Here is a 19689-nt window from a genome sequence, read left to right on the forward strand (position 1 = left end):
TGTCTCTGGAGGAGGTTTCATCTGGTCTCCAGCTCCAGCTCCCAGTTCAAACACGTGCTGCACCAGTTAGAAACATGTTCACACTTATTATTCATGTCTGTTTTAACAGGTTTATCTCAACTGGTCTTTCCTGGTGGAAATAAAGGATGAATAAAAACCTCTTAACATTTCTCCCTGTGATTCTTCACATGTGCAGAAACTTCAGTGCTGCACATGTACTTCATGTACTTCATGTACTTCATATACTTTCTTTCTTTAAAGTACAAGTACACATTATTTACTCTGCAGCTTTATTGACCTGTTACTCAAACACATGTAAACACATTTGATATCAACTTAGTATTTAAAGAAGAAATTGATCGTCTCCATGTGTAAAATGGGATTTATACATAAATACTGCTTTAATATTAATTTAAAAAATACATATATATAGCATCTTTTTAAAACAGCCATTAAAGAGCTATAAAATATTTATACTTACTTTAAGTTTTACAGATAATGTAATGTACTTGTATTAGTAATTTTCAGAATATTTCTTTCACCACAGCTGAAAACAGAATCTTTTTATTGCTATTTAGTGTAATATCACTTAGTCTTTTTCTAATAATAATAAAACTTTGTTCTCATAATATTATGACCCACTTCCTGAGATACTCTCATGTTGTACTCATCGAGACGAGCAGCGTAAAAAGCAGAAAATGAGACGTTGACCTTATTTCCAACCGTATCAATGTTTTATTACAGACTCATATCTCATAAAAACATGTCAAATCGTCCACATAGAAACACGGCAAATTGGTACATTTACAAATCTTCAACCGTCCAAATTCATACAAAAAAGAACACTGTGATCGAGCAAGTACACAAAACGTTCTATTATCACAGGGACCGTGTGTTGTGTGTATAAATGTGTGCGTGTGTGTAACAATCTGTAAGTATTGTGTTAACTTCGCTGTGAATCGGTTGGAGACACGAGATGAAGAGTTTGGATGTTAATCCGATTCAGGCACTGACTGGGTGATGAGGATTCAAGCCACTGGACTGACGCCGGGTCGACTGGGAGACCACAGTGAACCAGTGTGTGCGAGACCTTTCAAAGTAAAAGCTCATCTACGTCTACGCTGCCTAGTCCTGTTACAGATAAAGATCAGTTCTAACCACAGAACGAGAAGCTGCACCACAAAGTCCTAACTCAGCTTCACACACAAAGACACACCTTTTTTTGATTGTTCAGGAAGTGAATCCAAGATGCTCTCGCTCACTCACACACTCACACACACATGCAAATAACTTAACATGGAAAAGTAAACAGGTTCAAGGAAGAGAAAGAATATTTTTGGTTTTGAGTTTTTTAAATATGAAAGTTAATGTGAAAATAAATTAGCAGCTTGAATGATGATCCATTCACACGAGTTGTTGGTGAGCGATGACACACGTGTCCCCGGCTGGAGGTGCAGAGTGGAGACCAGTGTCTGTCCAGAACCAAACGTTCATGTGCAATCTAGAGATTCACCAGGAGGAGAACCAACAGGACATCCTGTGTCCTCTCAGGACCGTGAGCGTTCAGACGCCACGGCGGTCTGCAGCTCCGTCCCGTGAGTCACAGGCACCTGTCCTCCCACTGGACATCCTCACATCCAGGCGTCCTCCTGTTGACCTCTGCCTCCGCGGGTCATGCAGCGAGGAGTCCAGATCGTTGGGGTTCTGGTGCGCGGCCTCACTTTGGGCTGGGGACGTGCGGTGCAGCACCGGGCGGCGTGGACTGGGCGGAGCTCTGGTAGGTGCGCAGCAGCACCTTGTGCTTGGTGGCGTCCTCCGAGCGGCGGCACTGCTGCTCCACCAGGAACTCTTTGAGCCGGCTGGAGGTGAAGGAGAGAGTTTGTCTCCTCAGCTTCATCAGGTACGAGTCCTGCAGCCAGGCGTGAGTGAAGCAGTCCCGTGTGGTCGACCGGGCCCTGAGAACACACACACACACGTTTTAACACAACTACTAATAATAAAATACACATGAATACACATCTTTTCTGTTCACAGACAAAGGCTGGTGCTGATATCTGACTGAGCCGGGCTGTGTCCTCCTCACCACGGGTAGCTGCTCAGCATCTTCTTGAGGAAGGCAGTGGCACTCTGGGACACGTTTGGATAAAGTTTTGTCGGGTCAAACTTCGCTATCAGGATTTTGGATTCCACTTGTTGAGGGTCTTTATCTTCGAAGGGCAGTCGACCGCTGAGCCTGGTTGTCAACACAGAAAATATATGAAATTAATATTCATCTCTTCTTACAACAAACCTGATTCTCTTTAAGTAAACACACATGGGGAGATTGGCACTGAATTCTAACTCCTGGTTTCGCGGTGGTTAAAGTGAAATGAAGACGAGGCTCCACTCACATGATGAAGGTGACGACTCCAACAGTCCACATGTCTGCAGGAGGACCGACCACTTCACCTTTCACCATCTCAGGAGCTTGGGTCAGAACACAGAACGGTTAGAAGAGTAGAGAAGGTTTGTGAAGCATCGAAGTGGTTCTGCTCTCTGGTCCTCACCCATGTAATCCAGCGTTCCCGGGCCCGAGTCCCGGTGTTTGAGGCTGAGGGGGTTGAAGGTCTGCGCGCTCCCAAAGTCCACGATCTTGATGGCGTTCAGGCTGGTCACCAGGATGTTGTCGGGCTTGAGGTCGAGGTGCAGGACGCGGCGGCTGTGCAGGTACTCGACTCCCTGGAGGATCTGGACCAGGTAGCCCACCACGTCGTCCTCGGAGTAACGGAACCTGAGGAGGACAACGAGCCACGTAAAGGGAAATGACTGAGTGGGTGTGTCTCATGGTGAGGTGCCGTGACTCCGCCTACCTGTCAATCAGGCTGTGCAGCAGCTCTTTGCCGGTGCAGTACTCCGTCACCAGCACCAGGTAGCGCGGCGTCACGTAGGCTTCGTGCAGAGACATCACCTTCTCATTGTGAAGCGACTTCAGGATCTCGTACTCCTTCAGGATGTCCTGCTTGTTGTCCTGACTGTAGGGGATGATCTTGGCCATGTAGATCTTCCCCGTGGCGTTCTCCCGACACTCCCGGATCACGCCGAAACGACCTCTGACAGAAAAAACAAACATCTGAACCAGGGCGGGATCACATGAGGCTGTTAGAAAGCAAATATATTTACTCTGAAGACACCAAATGAACTCATTTTAAGTTAAATTGAACCATTTGAAATCTCATAAAGATCCAGTAAGTTCTCCCAGAAAACCAGTTAGAGCCTGCTGGGAGCTCTGGAGTGTGAAACGCAGCAGAAAGGCAGATTAATGAGGTGGTTCTGTGAGGATCAGCAGCTAGTCTCTTCACTGCAGCTTCTACACACGAGCAGCAGAAAAGCTCCAGTGACTCTAGATGTTCATCTGGAAACCAAACAGACCAGATGAGGAGGAAGCAGTGGACCTGTTCTCCAGTGTCACTCTCACCTGGCTCTCTCCTCCAGGAAGGTGTAAGGTTTCTGAGGGACCCCCTGTCGCAGGGCGGTGGAGGGCGTGGTGCGTCCCGACGGCGTCCCCCTGGTCGGCGTCCCCCTGGTCGGGGTACTGGTCCCCTCACCGAAGGGGCTCAGGCTGGAGGTCTGGAGCACTTGGGGGGTGAAGGAGACCGGAGTCACGCGGGCGGTGATGGTGGCAGTGGGAACGTACGAGGGCACCGAGGCTGGTTTATTGGGAGTTGAAGGCGGGGCTACAAGAGGAGGTGGTGGCGATATGGGCGAGGTCTGGGTCATCGGGGTCACCACGTTGACTGGGCTCTGGGGTTTGGGGAGGACAAAGGGTGGGGGGGGTTTGACTGTGGGTGAGGAGGGAAGACTGGAGGTGTTCTTCTGAGGCTCGTCTGCTGCTGGTGGAGAGGACGGAGGGGGGGGCTTCACCACCGCTGGGGGGGCTGGATCTGTCGGGGGGGAGGTGGAGGTGGAGACCATGACCCTGGGAACAGTGTGGACTGGTTTCACTGGAGGCACCGTCACTGGAGAGGTGACCACGGGCTCAGGGGGGGTGGGGAGGGTTTTTACCACAGCAACCGTGGGTGAAGAACTTTCATCTGAGGAAACAGACAAAATGTCCGTTTGAATAAAACTGATTTACCAACTTCATTAAAGAGAGTTTTACATGAACATCACATTGAGTGATTTAATGAAGTACCTGCGGGGGGGTCCAGGTGGACTGGAGCAGAGGGGCTGCTGTGGGGCCCCTGACCCGCCTTGTTGACGCAGGACACACGGAACCGGAAGGGGCCCCCTGGTGGCAGGTTGGTGACATTGTAGTAGCAGTCGACAACTCTGGTCGCCACAGTCGTCCACTTTGAATCTGCTGCAGGACGGAGAGAGAGGGAGGAGAGGGAGGAGAGGGAGGAGATGGAGGAGAGGGAGTAGAGGGAGGAGAGGAAGGAGAGGGAGGAGAGAGAGGAGAGGGAGGAGAGGGAGAAGAAGGAGTAGAGGGACAGTTCTTATTCATATCAGGAGCAGCAGCCTGAAAACTAACTGGCCTCTTGTAGTTCACACATGAAAACACAGGGTGGTGCTGTTGTCAAACTAATAACCCAGACAAAAAAAACAAATTAAAAGCTTTATATAATAAGATAAAATGTCTTAGATGTCGTAGAATCTTCTTTCTTCCAAACATCTGCATGAAAACGTGACTCTGGCGGTGACAGGTTGTGACTGTGAGTAACTACGTCTGTGTGGTTTGACTCTTCATCAGGTGAAGATGATGATGAAGATGATTCATCGTGCACAATGGCAGCAGCACCATTTCATTTAATTTCTGACTCCCTGAAGCCTCTGGACTCATTTCAAACAGAAGAATGTTTCTCCTCTCACCCTCTGTCTTCCTCTCCAGTGTGTAGCTGCAGGGCGACTTGCTGTCGGCTGGTTTCCAGAGCACCAGGGCCGTGTTGTTGTACGTCTGAGGGACCTCAGGGGTCCCAGGGCGCTTTGGGACACCTGCAACAAAGCAAGAGGAGTGAGTGGACACTGAGGTAGGGAAGCAGACGGAGAACAGGTCATAACAAGGAGCTGATTAGAAGACGTACTAGCGATGGAGAGGGTGCAGGAGGTGGTGATGGTCGCTATAGGGTTGGTAGCTACACATTCATAAATCCCAGTGTCCCTCCGGCTCGACTTGGTGATGGTGAGAAGCTGTCTGCCGTCAGGGTGAGAGATCAGGGTCATCCTGTCATCCACCTCCAGAGGTTTCCTATCTGGAGTCAAAATAACAGGATTAGAAACTGAGCTTCTGCACTAAACCACGACAACACTTTGTGCGTTACCTTTCATCCATGTGATGTCGGGGGGAGGGCTTCCAGCAGGAAGGCAGCTGAGAGTCACCGGCTCCCCCTCTGACAGGAAGTGGTCTTTCAGCTTGATGTGGAACACGGGAGCGAAGTCGGAGGCAGAGCGGACGAACGTCTGGCTGTGGGACAGGTCGTCCTCCTTGGGGACGGAGGACGGCAGATCAGGCTGAGAAGGAGTTTTGTCTTTCTTGCCTCTGGTCAGACCCCACCTGTCCCACCGCGACCGCCTGTCGCTCTCCGAGGCCTTCTCCGATTGGAAGCTGGACGTGGATTCGACAGACTCTTTGGAAGCCCCGGTGCCGGCCTGGTTGGCCAGCTGATTCTCAGGGATGCCCATCTCCTGCGGCCCCCGGCCCTCGGACTGGGAGTGACGGTGACGGGTGAACAGCGGCGTCCTCTTCCCCTCTGCTTCTCCCTTCCTCTCCTCAGACTGACTGCGGATCTTTGTGGATATTTCTGCCACTTTGTTCTCAAACTTCTGTCTCATGGCCAGGACGGGGGAGTCTGGGACCTTCTTCAAGTCGGTCTTCGGCACCAGGTCTTTCTGACTTCCTCCAGCATCTGTGTTCTTCCTCTCCTCTGACTGCGTCCGTATCTTGGCAGTAATTCCTGCCACTTTGGACTCAAACTTGCGCCTCATGGAAGAAACCGTGGACTCCTCAGCTCGGTCCTTCGTGTCCAGGGACTTGCTGCGACCCATGGCCCATGAAACCCTCTTCCCTGCAGCAGGCTCTTGCACCTCCTGGCTCTTCTCCTCTTTCGGTTTCTCCCCCTTCTTCTCACCGGAACCGGATTTCTTCGTCCTCAATGAAAACCTCCCGATGCGACCAAGTCCTGATTCCTTGTCTTCGTCTCTTAAATCCTGAACAGACTTGGACTTCTCCTGCAGACCCTTGGACACCACCTCTAGAGGCGCTCCTCTTGGACCCGGCCGGTACACCTCTTCCCCCCCCTCCGCTGCCTTGCGGCTCAGTCCCGGGGATCTCTCCTCGGATTTGTTTCTTAACTTTCTGAGTCCGCGGGTCAGAGACGACTCTCGTTTCTTGAAGCGGGCCTCAAAGACCTCTTCTGAGTCGATGTCCTTGATGTCGGTTCTGAGCAGAGGCCGGCCGGCCGCGCCAGGAAGGTCGGGATTGGACGACGTGGAAACAGACGCAGGAGATCGGTCGGCACTCGCGACTTTGGCAAACACCGCAGGATGTTCAGGTAATGAGGGCGTATCTGTACCGTTGGGCTTTAAAGGAGCTGCAGGTTCTTTGGATAGTTCAGATGTTTGAATTGGTCCTGAAACATCTTGAACAGCAGGAGATGTTTTACTGTTTTCATCTTCTTCCTCATCAACATGTAACTCCAGGAGTTCTTTCCTCTCTTCCTGCTCATCATCCTCCTCTATCACGATAATGGGAGTGGTCACAGAGGGCGATCTGGACTCAGGTTCTACTCGATCTGCTGGTTCTAACTGGGTTTTGGTCCTTTTCTCTGTCCCCTCATGTTCTGACACATTGTTCTGTTTCTGCTGGTCCACTCCTGGCACTGGGAGTAGAAACAAGGCTTTCTCTGTGGGGGAGTTGGACCCAGACTCCAGAGTAGTTTGCTCTGTGAGAGCGGACATCGAGGTGGCCTCCAGGAGCTTTCTCCCTTCTATGCTCCCACTGCCCACGGACGGGATCTCCAAGGGGGCTCCGAACCTGCGGTGCAGGGGCATTGGTTCAGAATCCCCTTGAGTGAAGGAGGAGCTTTTGCGAAACACTTTGGTCTTGGGTGTGTCCTCCCCGGGAATCTCAGAAGACGCAGCTCTGGTGAATGTGGGCGGCGCCGCTCTGGATCTCCTCAGATTCCGATCTAAAGAGGCCGTTTGCCTCTGCTCGTCCATGCCCAGCGTTTCAAACAAGGGTCCTCGCAGGCCGCTCATCTTCTTGTCCACGGTTCCTCCCCTGAGCAGCCGCTGCCTCATCAGCTCCAGCTTCAGAGCATAGTCCTCCTGGCTGAGTGTGGCCGCCCCGGGGCTCGGGCTGCGATTGGGTAGCTCCATGGAAACAGACTTTTTCAGACTCTTGGTACTCGCCTCTACTTCCTCATTGGCTTTTTCTTCTTCTGGGTCAATGTGGAGTAGCAGTGCTGAGTCAGCAGAACTTCCTCTCCTCATGGTCGCCCTCCTCGTTCTCGTGTCGGATTCTTCGCACTCCACACTTGATCCTTTTTTCAGGGGAACTCGTTTTGTCTTCTGCGTTTTGTCCCCATTTGGAGTTTGCTCTTCATCTGTCAGACTTTTCCCAGCTGCTCCTCGAGGGCTGGTTACGTCTGAATTGTCCCCTCTCCTGGTCCCATCGGTGGCGACACTGGGCCATGCAGGGACATCTTCCTCCCCTGGGATCTCGTTGAGGGAGACCCTGGACCCGGAGAAGACCATGGACAGTGGCATAGGAATGAAGGGAAGCTCGTCTACATCTGCATCGGAGTCCGAGGAAGAGGACAGCGGTTGGCAGCCTTCTTTCAAATGTTTCGCCACAGCGATGGAGACGTGGCTGGATGATTCGTTCAGGAGCTCCGGGATGGAACGCATGATCATCTTGGCTTTGTAGTTGATGAGGGAACGCTGGAACAAAGCCACAGTGGACTGCATGAGGCACGGACCAGGGAACTGGATTTAACTGATCGTGTCTGCTCGTCCACGGTGTCTTACCTGCCATCGTCTCCTGGACAGGACCTGCTTCAGCATGGCCGTGCTGATGCTCTTGTTCGTTGGCGACTGCAGGAAGAAGGAAGCACACAGCATTAACCCGAGTGGAGATATAAACCCAAAGACACACTGAGACACTAGAGGAGAGAGTCACCTTGAACCAGGGATGACGCAGGCACTCGGTGGCACTCGGCCTCCTAGGACAGGGACAAACATGCTCATGAGGACGGACCACAGACACTGTTACATGGAGCAGAACACAGAGAGGTGAAGACGCTTACAGTCGGTCCAGCACCAGCAGTTTGATGACAAACCCCTTGGCTTCTTTACAGAGGTCAGAGAACATGCTCTCCTCGAACGCCACGTTGTAGTTCCGGATGTTCAAGGCGGTGGCTCGGTCGTTCTCTCCCGCGAACGGAGACACACCCGTCAGGCTGGAAGGAAAACACACAGGAGAATATGAAACTGTGAAGAAATAAACATGAAGATGAATCAACTCTCCAGTCACGAGTCTGTTGAACGTACCAGAGGTAAGTGATGACACCGACAGGCCTGTGGGGGAGGGGGACAGATTCAGATTGTTCACTTACAGACGTGTAATTAAAGATTTCATCCATGCAGTGTTGAGTCTTTAACAGGAGGCTCACCATATGTCTGTGGCTGTGGAAACAGGAGTTTGGTTAACGATCTCCGGGGCCACGTACTCCGGCGTGCCGTACTTGCAGTAGGACTCCTCCGACGCCTCCAGCTTGAGGGCGTTTCCAAAGTCACAGATCCGGATCTGGTCCCGACCCGGACTTGCCATCAAAATATTCTCGGGCTGCAGGCGAGCGTGTGAACCCAGAAACACAAGGTTAATATAATAGCTGGTTTCAAACTCGGTGAAACACTTTTTGATGAAGCAGCGGCGGTGGGGCGGAGAAGCACCTTCATATCAAGGTGGGCAATGTTCTTCTGGTGAAGGTAGCGGAGACCTTCCAGCACCTGCTGAACGCTGCAGCGGATCTGTAGAGGATCACCAGGGAGGGAGTTTAACACACGCCATGTTACATAATGTTAGCGCAGTGCGGTCGGCAGCAGACACACAAACCTCCTGCTCCAGGACCGTGGTTTTCTTGGCCATTCTCTCCAGCAACTCCTCGTGACATCTTCACACGGGAGTTGAGGAAAACGACAGAGCGGGGAATCGAGTGGAAGGTGCAATGAGAGATGAATAATAAATGAGCTCAAGACTCCCACACAATCTGTCCTCCAGCTAATTCCCCTCGTCGCTGATGAGTCAGAGAGAAGAAGCTGCGCTGAGCTTCATCTGTTCCTCCCGGGAACCGAGGAAGACATTAGGATTAATGCTCTGGATCTAAAGTGTCCTTGAGATGAAGATAAGTGCACTTCTGCTCGACAGTGAAACACATCAGATCTAAAACAGTGCTGCAGGAGAGTCAGAGTCGTATTGACACGTTTGTAATAAAACAGCATTCAAAGAACAACACTATCAGACATGAAGGGATACAGCTCCGTGATGAGCACCACCATGTCCTTCTTCTCAAAGGCGTCGTGGAAATAAAGAATCCTCTCGTTGTCCAGCTCCGACAGAAGATCCATCTCCCGGAGGGCCGCCGCCTTCCTCTTCCCTCGGGCCGAGATGAACTTGGCCGCCAGCTCGGCCTTTCCCTTCTTCTGAGTCACTCTCTTCACGTAGGAGAAGACGCCCCTGAACAGGAACCACATTAATTCAGATTCTGTTAAACAGTCGCACAACAAAGACGTCACAAAACATCATGGTGATCAAATGCTCTCAGTTTGTCAGGACGTGTTCCTGGAGCTTCTCCTGCAGCCTCCTGGGAAAATGTGTGTAAACTTCCCAGAGAGCGATCTGATGAAGTTTCTGACGCGCTGAGTCGGCTGGCGTGTTCAACAACCAGCTCACATCTGCTGCTGGAAACAGAGCGACTTCCTGTCTCCTCCGAGTCCCACCAAAACCAATCATGTGTCTTGAATGTATTCACTTTGCTCCGGCTGGTGACTCATCTGTCAATGCTGTTGTTGAGCAGGTGCGACTCCCCCCCCCCCCACCCCACTCCCAACTCCCACAAGCACTCTACTTCCTTGCTGTGTGTGGACGCACAACAACTCAGACGTGCCATTACACACACACACACACACACACACTCACCTCCCTATCTCTTTGTGGATATCATAGTAATCAGTCAGACGCCTCATCTTCCTCAGAATGGTTCCCTCGTCCTCCATCGGCTCTGCAGCTTCTTTCCGCTCTGCAGGGAGCAGCGACATCAGCATGTTTACTCTGTGTGTGTGTGTGTGTGTGTATGTGTGTGTGTGTTTGGCCTTGCACTTGTGCCAGCACAGAGACAGATGGTTTCATAGTGTAGCCTAACAACCCCTTGTGGTCCCGCCCATATGGTGCAGATACTGGTTTATGTGCTGCATCAGCAGTTTGAAACGATGGAAACCTAAATGTGAGAATCATCACACGTGGAGGAAAACACTGCTTTCTGAATATATATTTATATATTTGTCATATTAACTTTGTACTTCAGTGTGTGTGTTGACGTCAGACCTGTGTGAACTGTGACTTCAGCCTTGCAGGAGTTGGAGGCTGCCAGGTTCTTGGCCGTGCACGTGTACACGCCCGAGTGCTCGGGCCGGGCGTTCAGAACCACCAGGGAGTATTCTGGGTCGTCGTACACGAATGTGAAGTGGTTGCTCTCAGAGAGACGCACGTCATCCTGCAACAGAACAACAGATCATTTAAATGTTTTAGATTAAATTAGTCAAATTAATCACAGTTTGTTTTAAATATAAAAGATAGGACCTCTACCTTATACCACAGGATATCTGGGTCTGGTTTCCCTTCGACCACGACAGCCAAGCGGGACATCTCCCCCACGTGCACGTCCTGGTCCTCCATGATGGTTTCAAACTTAGGAGGCACTACAGACGACAAATAGGACAAACAACATTCAAGTTTGAGATTGAAATAAGACTGAATTCCTACTTGATGCAACACATCTTGAATATTTTATCAAGTAAAAGTAGGATCTACTTGACGATGCTGATGTTATCAAATTCCAAACTCTCCAGATCTCAGGAGGCAGCAAAACTAAATATCCAAGGCTCAACCTAAATTACCGGCCGCTCTCCCGTGTTGGATTTACAGCTGCCAGGAATAAGCAGCGTGAACTTTGGTTCTTTTTAAAATGCTAAATGTATCATAGGTTTCTGTGGCGGGAATCCACTGACCGGCCATCGCCAGCTGCAGCGTGCAGAGGTCACTGCCGAACTGGTTGCTGGCCGTGACCAGCAGCTGGCCCACGTCCGTGCTCCTGACCCGCTGCAGCTTCAGCGAGTGCTGGTCGTCGTCCGGCATGCTCATCTCGTACATCCCGGGTCTGTTGACCAGCACCACCCCCCTCCTGAGGGACACAGGCGCAGAATCACTCAGTCACAGACCATCAATCAGGACCTGAACCTTTTCGACACAGCTTTGATTCATACGCTCTCTTATTTCTCCTGTATAAGCAGAGAGCTCACCTCTTCCAGGTGACAGCTGCATGCACATGGTTCAGAGTGATGGTGATGATCGCAGGTTGGTGCTCCACCACGTACACCACGTCTGGTTTGTCCAGGATGACCGGGGCCTTCCTCAGATAAGGTCCTACACAGATTAGAGCAGTTCAACGTGTGCACTCAGGTTTCTCCTTGGAGGACAGTGAAGGACGTACCTCTGTCCAGCAGCTGGACCAGGTCGGTGGAAGCTGATGGTTTGCTCAGCGTCTTGCCGGTGGATGTCACGACTCTGAAGGCGTAGCGCACCCCCTTGGACAGGGAGGTGACGGTGTAGCGGGTGTCCCGCAGGTTCGATGCCACGACGGACCACTGGATGGAGCCCAGAGGCTGCTGCTGCACCACGTACAGCAGAGAGCTGGTGTCTGCACACACATGCAGGGTTTAGTGACTCAGCCTGGATGACCACACGACACAGTGATGAAGATGAAGATGAGGAGGAGTTTGTTTTTGTGAACTCACCCAACGAGGAGTCGAGCCTCTTTGGTCTCCTCCAGCTCAAGCTGATATTTTTCCCTGTGATGGCCTCGATCACTGGAGGACCGTCCGGAGGATCAGGGACGATATCTGTTTCCATAGATGAATAAATGAACGTGTTATATTATATTTAATGTGAGTGGCAGCAGAGTGAAAGTGTCCGAGCTGACCTGTGATGTACAGATGAGCGTAGCAGGCTGCCTTGCCCAGTCGGTTGGAGATGACGGCCTTGTAGACGCCACCATGAGCGTGACAAGCGCTCCGAATGACCAGATTGTGGACATCCCTGTCTGGAGAACAGACGGCCACGTTTCTTATTTACGATCTCCACCCCCCCCCCCCCCTCAGTAAACAGCTGATCTGTGTTTCTTATTTACTTACACTGGGTCATCTTGCGCTCCTCGCTGCTCTCGATGCGTTTGCTGTTGTGGTACCAGGCGATGGAGGGGTAGGGCAGGCCGGCCACCGTGCACCTCAGCACCACCTCCTTCCCTTCCACCACCTCCACGTCAGCCAGAGGTTTGACAAAGTCGGGCATCGACCTCTTCTCCACCTCGCTCTCTGCCCCTTCGGGCTCCTCAGGGATGGAGGGCATCTTCTCCAGCTTGGCCCTGGAGGGAGGACGCAGAGACGTGAACAGACTGACTGGCTGTGAAATGACCCGGCGGCTCATAAGAACATCTCTTACATGTGAGAGGAGGTGGCAGCTCGAGGCTCCTGCATGTAGAGCTCCGCCGTGGTCTCTGCCTTCCCGTGGACGTTCTGAGCGACGGCTGTGTAGAAGCCTTCAGTGTCGCTGCTGACGTGCGTGATGACGAGCGAGTGGCGACCGCTCTCCTGAAGGAAGTGCACGTTGTCGCTCTCCTCCACTCGCGTCTCTGAAAGACGGTCGAGCAGCTGTTAGTTACGAGTATTTAGAAAACTGCAAAGATCAGCCAGACGAGGGAGGTTCTTACCGAAGTGAGTCCATGTGACTCGTGGAGCAGGCGACCCGCTCACCTTGCAGTCGAACCGGGCCGTGCGACCTTCGATGACCTCCAGGATGTCCAGCTTCCGGGTGAACAGAGGCTCCTTGGATGGGGTCACCTTCAGGGTCGCGCTCGAGGTCAACTCCTCTGTAAACATTTGATATATCACAGTTAAATTCTCCCTCTTCTCAGAAAGGTCAGGGGTCACAGTGTCTACCTTTGGCGGTGCTCAGCTTGCAGGTGTACGTCCCACTGTCGTCCTCGTGCACGGAATTCAGCAGCAGACGACACCTGAAGGAAAAACAACTGTTCAAAACCTCCAACAATGAAACACCGACTCACAATCTTTACAACAAGTGTCTTGACTTTTTCATTGTCTGCTCCCGACGCACCTCTTTCCATCAAAGTGCATCTTACAGTTGAGCAGTGCCGGCTGGATCAGCTTCCCATTGGACAGCCAGTCCACCTCCACGTCCAGGGGCCCAGTGACGTGGCACTCGAACTTGGCCGACTCTCCCGCCCTCGCCGCCACGTCTTTTAACCCCCGGGTGATTCCCAGCGACGTCTGTGCTGCAGCTGCTGATCAAAACACAAATACACAAACTAAAGCAACATGTTTGTGACGTCAGGATCGAACCACGTGGGCGTTACTCACCTGCCACCTCCACCCGGCACTCCGCCTGCCTGCTCCCGTACTCGTTGATGATCTTGCAGACGTAAATCCCAGAATCCGACCTCTGGGCCGAGCTGATTCTCATTTCCCTGAGGCTGTCGTCTGCCTCTCGCACGGCGAAGCGTCTGGCTGTCTTTACTGCAACTTTGTCCTTCAACCTGGGTCAACACAAAGCGGCTGTCACGGGTGTTTAATGGAGGGTGTGTGAGAGACAGAGCTTCAGTTGTCTCCTGAGACATCATGTTGAACTCAGTCCGTGACAGAAGGAGTCATACCAGTAAACCATGGGTTGAGGCTGCCCTCGGACCTTCGCTGAGATGATGACGTCTTGCCCCTCCGTTGCCGCCTGGTCACATGGCGCCACCTTCAAAAACAAGAAACTAGAAAGTCTCATTCCCCTTGTTGACTTTCATGGACAGAACTTCCAGGCGTAGGTTTTGCCTCTGAGACACTTGTACCTGAAACGACGGACGCTCCTTGAAGCAGACACTTCTACTGAGTGTGTTGGAGTCCCCGACCTCCATCGCCTCCTCCTGGGGGCTCAGATACTCCTCGTCTGACTGGATGGGACTCCTGACCTCCAGGGACACGGCTGCTGGTTCCCCCTGCGTGTGGGACGTCTCTGGAGGGGACAGACGAGTGATGCTGGACGTTAAGTTTGATGGAATTTGAAGTGCACTGCTGCTCCATCTGATTAACTTCTCCGAGGGTTCATGGAGAGGTAAGATCCACACTTTCTAATTTGAGTAATTAAGTGCTAATCTCTTTGACGCAGGGCGAACGCTGGTCAAACATCTGGAGCGTCTGTCAGAGCTCTGGTGTTAACTGTCGCTCTGGAGACGAGCGCCTGGTCCACGCAGCGTCACACATCAACACCGACCACAGGGGGGCGCTCTGCAGTGACCCAAAGTGCACAGATAATGAATTAATCCCTTAATCACTGACACAATCACTGGTTTATCCTCATGGAGCTGCAGAGCAGACACTCTGTCTGGACGCCAGCTGAAGTGAGGATGAATCCACAGCTGGGTGGAGGAGTTAGGATCCAGTCCCCCTGTGTCCCACACTCACACATCTGGCAGTAGCAGATAGGAAAAGACCACAACGGCTTTCCAAACTAAATCAACAGCGTGCATTCAGTTTGAAATGTCATAGCGCTTTGTGCTAAAAGTAAGGAATGAAATAACGTACCTATGGTCACATCTCTGAGCAGCGCCGGTGCACCGGGGATAACTCCACTGACTATTTACGTCAGGCTGCCAGCTCTTACACAACTAAAGCTTTCAGCCTCTTCCTCTGTTCTCTCCTCTGCTTCCTGTCACTGTCCTGTTCTCCCACTACATCCTGACGTTCAATATCTTATCGATTCTGTCTGTTTCAGTGGTTTGCATACTTCACAGAGGGAGATGGATTATATTTGTTTCACAACAACACAGACTTCTTTGTGTTCCCCTCACTCCCATAATCTCCCTCCACATGGTGACGACTCCGGCTCCAAACCCGCCAGCGTGAAATCTACTGAGAGATAAAAAAGAACTCCAGCAGTAATCTCAACCAGCGACACAAAGCAGACGGCAATTACCCGAAAGAACAAGAGGGCGGCTAAAAATACTCGGAGCCTCTACAGGCCTAATATGGCCTCGCAGGCCCGGCTCGGCTGCAAGACGCTGGAGAGCCAACGTTCACTTTGTTGACAAAACTCAGGACAAGCAGGTTTCATTTACATGAGCTGGGAGCGGTGCAAGCTCGTCTCACAAACACACACACACACACAGACACACACAGGGTACAATATAAACAACACATAGCAGAAGCCCTTTCCAAATTGGAGCAGTTATTTTGTTTACTCCTCATTCCGAATGCCGCGGCTGCCTTCAGGGCTCCGGGGACCTTTTGTGTGACGGGGGGGGCTCTGTGATTTGAACCCCCCCCCCCCCAAGATGAGGGGGTGCTTTAAAGAATGAATGGGTTGCCATGGCAGCCCCGGCTGGGATGCGGAGCTCCATCAGCCTCTGCAGCCGTTAAGCCAGCGTGTCGGAGCGGAGGAGGGCTGGCAGCGGATTAAAGCAGCTGAGTCGATATGTTGGTGTATTTCAAGAGGAGCAACATCTTCGTCTAAGTCCATCTCCCAGTATCTCCCTCACCTGACTGGATGGCGAGCGGGGGGGCGCTGCCAGCTGTGACGCAGTCCGACCCGGCGCTGCTCGGCTGCTCCATCAGCAGACTGTGCTCCTCACCCTTCACCACACGGGAGGCCTCGCTGCGTGTCTCCACATCGTCCTTCCTCCATGTCACTGAGGGAAACAAACACATATTCACACAGGAGGAGAAAGAGCCGGTGCAGCCCTCCCACTGAAAGCACAGATATAGAACAGTCCAGCTTTCAGAGATGTGTCAGGAAGACGCCTCTTTGTTTCAGGGTTTCACATTTCTCCAAAGGATCTAAACAAATTGTGAGGCTGAGTTTTTTATCCCCAAACAATAAAAACCACAGGAAGACTCTTCTCTCTGCCTCAACTTGAATCTAAATCCCTGTTTTCAGCTGAGTCATGAACACATTCTGGTTCTAATCCTGTTCTCTGCAGTAGAAATGTTCCTCCAGTGTTGTTCAAACTAGATGTTATATATATTTTAACAAGATTGTGCAAACAACAACCAGAGGATTGATTATGATTTTAATTTCTGTTGTACCTGTGGGTTGAGGGTTTCCAGTGACGACACATCTCTGTGTGACCTCTGACCCCCGGGCCCCTGTGGCGGCTTCGAGGGGCCTCTCAATCCTCGGGGCCTCAGCTGGCTCCTCATCAGCCGACAGGTAGGAGTCATCGGATGAGGCCCCTGGAAACAACAGGTGAAGTGTGTAAATGGGTTCGAGCCCCAAAGTGAATCGCTGGCTGGTTTCTTTCAAGACTGAGTTTAGTTTTCTTGGGTCGTACAAGAAACAGCCTGCAGCCTATCAACAGCCTACATCTCTATTTCGAATACCACCATGAAACTGTGGGTTCTTCTTCCTACCTTCCTCTGGGGGCCGGGCTGGAGCAGAGCGCCCCCTCTTGCTCTTGCGGACCCTCCTCTCTTTCCTCCTCACGCTGTCGGCGCCGCACTCGGCCTCCATGGGTTCATCCTCCACCAGGATCGTGGGGATGTTCATCTTCATCGCAGGCGGCGCCCGGCCCACCTCGGCCTTCCTCCTCTTCACGAGGGGGCTGATGGACGGAGTGGGTGACGGGGTGAGGCGGGGGGGCTTGGGTGGACACTGGGACCCTGATGGGACTGTCTTCCCCACGGGGCTGGGAGACCGGCGGCCTGCCTTGTTGCTCGTCTTTGAGTCCGTCCCCAGGTCCCTGGAGGAGGACGCTTGTGTGTCTTTGTCAGCAGCAGGAGTGAGTTGTACTTTGTCTCTGTGTGAGAGACATAAACTCGTTATTTAATATTAACAACAAGTCATTCAAAATATGTTCTTTGATTCGCTTTGAATCTTTTATCTCACAAAGAAAGAAGCCGATTTAACCCCTGATGGGAGATCGTGTGTTCACCTGGTGAGACTGGTCCTCGTGGCTGCTGGCAATGGTTTCCCTGGTAACTGGTGAACTGGTGCTGTCTCCATGGTAACAGAGCTTTCCACTGGTTTCCCCCGAGGATCTGGTTTCATCTTCTCCTTCACTGGGTCGTTACTGGGACTCCTCAGGCCGTTGCCTCGGACCCGGGGAAGAGGCTCTCCAGCCCTCTCCTCCTCCAGGGCTCGCTGCCGGGCCTCCAGCTTCTGAACCACCTGGGGAGGAATGGGCTCCAGCTTCCCCAGGGGCCGAGGCTCCCTCTGGGACAGCTGCTCCGTGGAGTACGCCTTCTTCAAGCTCGGCTTTCCCACGAGCTTCTTGATCCTCTGGAGCTCCTCTGCGAACTTGCTCTGGTAGCCCTGGACCCTCTGGGAGTAGCTGGTCTTGTCCTCTAAGGAAGAAGCCCGCTGTTTGAAAGCTTCTCGTCTCTGGAGGACTCGTCCCTCTCTGCTGGGACCGCCCGTCTTCTTTCCAGCGCCGTCTGGGTCGCAGGGAGCCGAGCGTCCTGCTCCTCCGGGCCCGTCCACGCTGGCCCTCCGCTCCTCGAACGCTCGCACCTTGTCAAAGATCTTGGGTCCTGCACGAGCCAGTTTGGGTGTCATGACCACACTGTTAACACTCGGATCCGGGTCTTGGTTCGGGGTTCTGGTTCTGTGTCTGTGCGTGGTGGGGGGTGGCTGGGGAGAGGACAGGGGGACACAGGAGGAAAGCCCCTGCGATGCGTCGGCAGTTTGATTCCTAGAGGGTTGAGGGTTAAAGGGAAATGTAGGCATGAAGTTAGAGCTCTGCTGCAGCTGCCGTGGGGCTGGAGGTGAAGCAAAGAGCAGACGAGCGTCCATTTTGTGTCAGTTTGTCGTGTTTTCCTTCCTTGTGTATTGTCTGTGCTCATCTGTGCCTCATTGTCAGAGACAGGGTCAAATAAAATACCAGAGAAATGAATAAAAGATCAAATAAGATTTCTTCAGATCTTAATCCGACTGTGTTGAAGTGGAACAAACTCTAAAATACTAAAAACTGTACAACATGAACCGCCCCCCCGCTTTAAATCCAAATACAAAAACATCATGCCTGCAAATCACATGATCGTTAGGTTGCGTGAGAACATTCATGCTAATATTAGCTTGGATCCAAACCAGCAACCCGCGCATGCCACAGCAAACCCAAAAAGATTCTGTGTTAATCCAAACGTGAGCTGCTGCTGCAGAAAAACATGCAGTGGGTAAAAAATAGAGTGGTCCCAGTTTCCAGAAGAAGTGCTGAGTCACACATCTGCACACTGAGGAACATCTGGATCCTCGTTCGGTTGAGATCAAACCACACGGAGTCAAAGGAAAGTGTGACGTCAAGATAAAGACGGGAAGTAACAACATGTTTAAATAAATGAAATCGTAAAAAATGAATAAATTCTGTCATGGATCAGATTTTTGCAAGTTGGGGACATAATGTCTGGTTCTCTTTTTGGGGGGCAGTCATTTGGTTTCATGGACTAAAGAAAAGCCTTGTGCTATAAGGGCATGGAGAACGTCCTCCCTCTGTAGAGGCTGAACATGCTGCCGTAGTAGTCGCTGCCTACAGAAACACTTTCCTCTGACCCCTGAACAGGCCGGGCCAGGTTAGCGTGAGACGCCCGGATCAGCGGCTCCACACCCAGGTGCCGGACAGGGGGGGCCCCCTCGGTGGGACCCCCGCCGAGAGCTTGCCTGGCTGGGTTCGTGGGGTCCAAGTGGGGCCCCGGGGGTCGGGAGCCCAGAGCACGGAGCTCTCGCTCCACCACGGGGTCGTATGTCCCGGGGAGGGTGGCCCTGCGATCCGGAGCATCTGGGTTATAGTCCGTCAGCCGTCCTCCCTCACCTGGAGGAGAGAGAGGGGGGGGGGGGCAGTTTGATTATCAGCTCCTGTCACTTCTCTGGATTCAAAGCAACAGGTTTTTAGATCTGTCAAGAAATCCCATGAAATCCTCCAAAGAAAAGAAACGTCTCTGTCAGTGAATCTGAGATTCTCACATTCTTAGGATTCGCTGTCATTATGTAAAACAATATGTAAAATAATGGTGTGCTGACACAGGGAAGATGCAGGAACCCTGAGCTGGTAGAAAATGACTCCTGTTAAAAAGCAGAAGGATGAGATGGATAAAGAGTGTATTGATTGTTTTACAACAGGAAATGAAAGAGAGAGAGAGTGTAAGGCTGACGTGGAGCATGCACCACTTAACGAGACCCCCCCCCCACCCCCCCCATCGCAAATCAGGCAGTGATTGGCATTTTAGAGATGAGCAACAGAGACAGGAATGCTTTGGCAGCGAAAAGACGGAGCAGTCAGCATCTTCCTTTACCGACGGAGGCCTCGAGACGCGATGGAGGGGATGGAGTAAAACCACGGACTCAGCGATACTGACTCAGCAACATGATCATAAAACAACTATATCTGT

At 51.9% G+C, this 19689-nt stretch overlaps 1 protein-coding gene across 4 annotated transcripts in view; it reads right to left on the reverse strand.

The window, feature by feature from the left end:
• Window positions 1–711: 711 nt before the first annotated feature.
• The window catches only part of LOC133933733 (striated muscle preferentially expressed protein kinase-like), a 30771-nt gene continuing 11793 nt past the window's right edge, over window positions 712–19689 (reverse strand). Inside the window, exons 4-42 of one of the 4 annotated variants that reach the window (XM_062380927.1) lie at window positions 18962–19112; window positions 17241–17999; window positions 16720–17105; window positions 16396–16542; window positions 15849–15998; window positions 14163–14326; window positions 13980–14068; window positions 13687–13862; window positions 13424–13610; window positions 13249–13322; window positions 13020–13178; window positions 12752–12941; window positions 12445–12674; window positions 12234–12353; window positions 12049–12153; window positions 11745–11951; window positions 11554–11677; window positions 11263–11435; window positions 10841–10953; window positions 10580–10748; window positions 10175–10274; window positions 9512–9712; window positions 9092–9149; window positions 8929–9006; window positions 8649–8821; window positions 8527–8553; window positions 8283–8435; window positions 8156–8198; window positions 8005–8070; window positions 5298–7917; window positions 5061–5228; window positions 4849–4971; window positions 4172–4339; window positions 3455–4070; window positions 2850–3089; window positions 2547–2770; window positions 2391–2466; window positions 2084–2233; window positions 712–1955 (exon numbers count right to left, since the gene is read on the reverse strand). In XM_062380927.1, coding sequence (XP_062236911.1) covers window positions 1718–1955; window positions 2084–2233; window positions 2391–2466; window positions 2547–2770; window positions 2850–3089; window positions 3455–4070; window positions 4172–4339; window positions 4849–4971; window positions 5061–5228; window positions 5298–7917; window positions 8005–8070; window positions 8156–8198; window positions 8283–8435; window positions 8527–8553; window positions 8649–8821; window positions 8929–9006; window positions 9092–9149; window positions 9512–9712; window positions 10175–10274; window positions 10580–10748; window positions 10841–10953; window positions 11263–11435; window positions 11554–11677; window positions 11745–11951; window positions 12049–12153; window positions 12234–12353; window positions 12445–12674; window positions 12752–12941; window positions 13020–13178; window positions 13249–13322; window positions 13424–13610; window positions 13687–13862; window positions 13980–14068; window positions 14163–14326; window positions 15849–15998; window positions 16396–16542; window positions 16720–17105; window positions 17241–17999; window positions 18962–19112 — 9395 coding nt within the window. In that variant the 3' untranslated portion in view covers window positions 712–1717. Of the gene's footprint in view, window positions 1956–2083; window positions 2234–2390; window positions 2467–2546; window positions 2771–2849; window positions 3090–3454; window positions 4071–4171; window positions 4340–4848; window positions 4972–5060; window positions 5229–5297; window positions 7918–8004; window positions 8071–8155; window positions 8199–8282; window positions 8436–8526; window positions 8554–8648; window positions 8822–8928; window positions 9007–9091; window positions 9150–9511; window positions 9713–10174; window positions 10275–10579; window positions 10749–10840; window positions 10954–11262; window positions 11436–11553; window positions 11678–11744; window positions 11952–12048; window positions 12154–12233; window positions 12354–12444; window positions 12675–12751; window positions 12942–13019; window positions 13179–13248; window positions 13323–13423; window positions 13611–13686; window positions 13863–13979; window positions 14069–14162; window positions 14327–15848; window positions 15999–16395; window positions 16543–16719; window positions 17106–17240; window positions 18735–18961; window positions 19113–19689 lie in introns of those variants that run through there. The other 3 variants (XM_062380925.1, XM_062380926.1, XR_009912096.1) reach the window with 3 other exon arrangements.

Source organism: Platichthys flesus, chromosome 22 (assembly GCF_949316205.1).
Source record: "Platichthys flesus chromosome 22, fPlaFle2.1, whole genome shotgun sequence".
Taxonomy (NCBI): domain Eukaryota; kingdom Metazoa; phylum Chordata; class Actinopteri; order Pleuronectiformes; family Pleuronectidae; genus Platichthys; species Platichthys flesus.